This window comes from Pteropus vampyrus, unplaced genomic scaffold (assembly GCF_000151845.1).
Source record: "Pteropus vampyrus isolate Shadow unplaced genomic scaffold, Pvam_2.0 Scaffold227, whole genome shotgun sequence".
In the NCBI taxonomy this organism is placed as follows: Eukaryota; Metazoa; Chordata; class Mammalia; order Chiroptera; family Pteropodidae; genus Pteropus; species Pteropus vampyrus.
The window spans coordinates 790,813-791,970 of NW_011889008.1; the positions used below are offsets into that span (position 1 = coordinate 790,813).

The following is a 1,158-nucleotide window of genomic DNA, read 5'->3' on the forward strand; positions in this document are numbered from 1 at the left end:
CTTCTCCATTACAAAGTGCCCTCTGCTCCTAGGTTTCAAGAGACCCTATAGCTTGCTTTAAGCAGAGTGCAGGAGGACGAACCTCCCAGAGAGGTGGAACGGAGTTGTCTGCTGAGGTCGAAGGACCGACCCCTGGGCAGCAATGGAGCAGCAGGGTGGACAGAGCCAGGGAAGGCCACCTCAAAAGGCTTGACCCTCGGTGCCCACCTTCCTCGCTCAGCATGCAGTCGCTCAGGACAAGCTCCGTCAGAAGTGCCTCATTCCGCAGCAGCTTGCCCAGGGCCCTGCAGGTGTCCACTGTCAGGCTCTGTGTGGCCAGGTCCAACCGGCCCGGCGGCAGCTCGTGCAGTCGCTGCAGGACAGACTCCTGGGGCTGGGCCCCACTCTCCTCGCAGAGCCGGCTGTAGGAGCGCCGGAATTCCTCCATGTCCCTGGGTGCCAACAGGGCTGCCGCCGCACGCTCCGAGAGCCAAGCCCCACTGTGCGCCAGCGGGCCGCTGGCCGGGAAGCCCGAGCCGCGGGAAGGGGACTGTTTGCCCCGCTGCCCGGCTCCTTTCCCTGATGGCGATAGGGCAGGGCTTCCACCCTGGGGGCAGAGGTCCCCCGCAGCTCAACGTGAGGCACACGACCGCAGGTCCGACCTCGGCAGCCGAAGAACGAGGGACAAACTGAGTTGGTTCTACAAGCGGGAGGCCCCAGGAGGGTGGGCGCGGGGGTGGCCGGGGACCGCCCAAGCATGAGACCGGCGCGGGGCCAGGATCCCGAGGGGCCGGGGACTCCGCGGCGGGGCCAGTCCGGGCGTCGCGCGTATCCCCGACCCCAGCCCTCGCGCCGCGGTCCCGCAGCCTACGCTGCTGCCGGGGTGCCTCAGTATCCAGGAAGAGCGGGGTGCGCCGGGAAGGGCTGGCGGAAACTACAACTCCCAGGCGGCTTTGCGGAGGAGGGTCGGTCGCCGCGGACCAATGAGGGCGAGGGGTCTGCGCGCGCTGCGGCCCGCCAGCCAGAGGAGCCTCGGCAGCGCGCTCCGGGACCAGTGAGGAGGAGAGGGCGGGCCTGCGGAGGGCGCGCTCTGGGATGATTGGCTGGCGGCGCGGGGGCGGGGCCCAGGAGGGCGCGCTCAGGGTTCATTGGCTGGGAGCTCGGGGGCGGGGCTCCGGA

At 69.5% G+C, this 1,158-nt stretch overlaps 1 protein-coding gene across 1 annotated transcript in view; it reads right to left on the reverse strand.

Annotated features, from left to right (window-relative positions):
* LOC105301136 (leucine-rich repeat-containing protein 45) overlaps positions 1-938 on the reverse strand; it is an 18,968-nt gene extending 18,030 nt beyond the window's left edge. Inside the window, exons 1-2 of the mRNA XM_023538653.1 lie at positions 205-938; positions 31-159 (exon numbers count right to left, since the gene is read on the reverse strand). Coding sequence (XP_023394421.1) covers positions 31-159; positions 205-427 — 352 coding nt within the window. The 5' untranslated portion in view covers positions 428-938. The remainder of the gene's footprint in view (positions 1-30; positions 160-204) is intronic.
* Between the last annotated feature and the right edge of the window lie 220 nt (positions 939-1,158).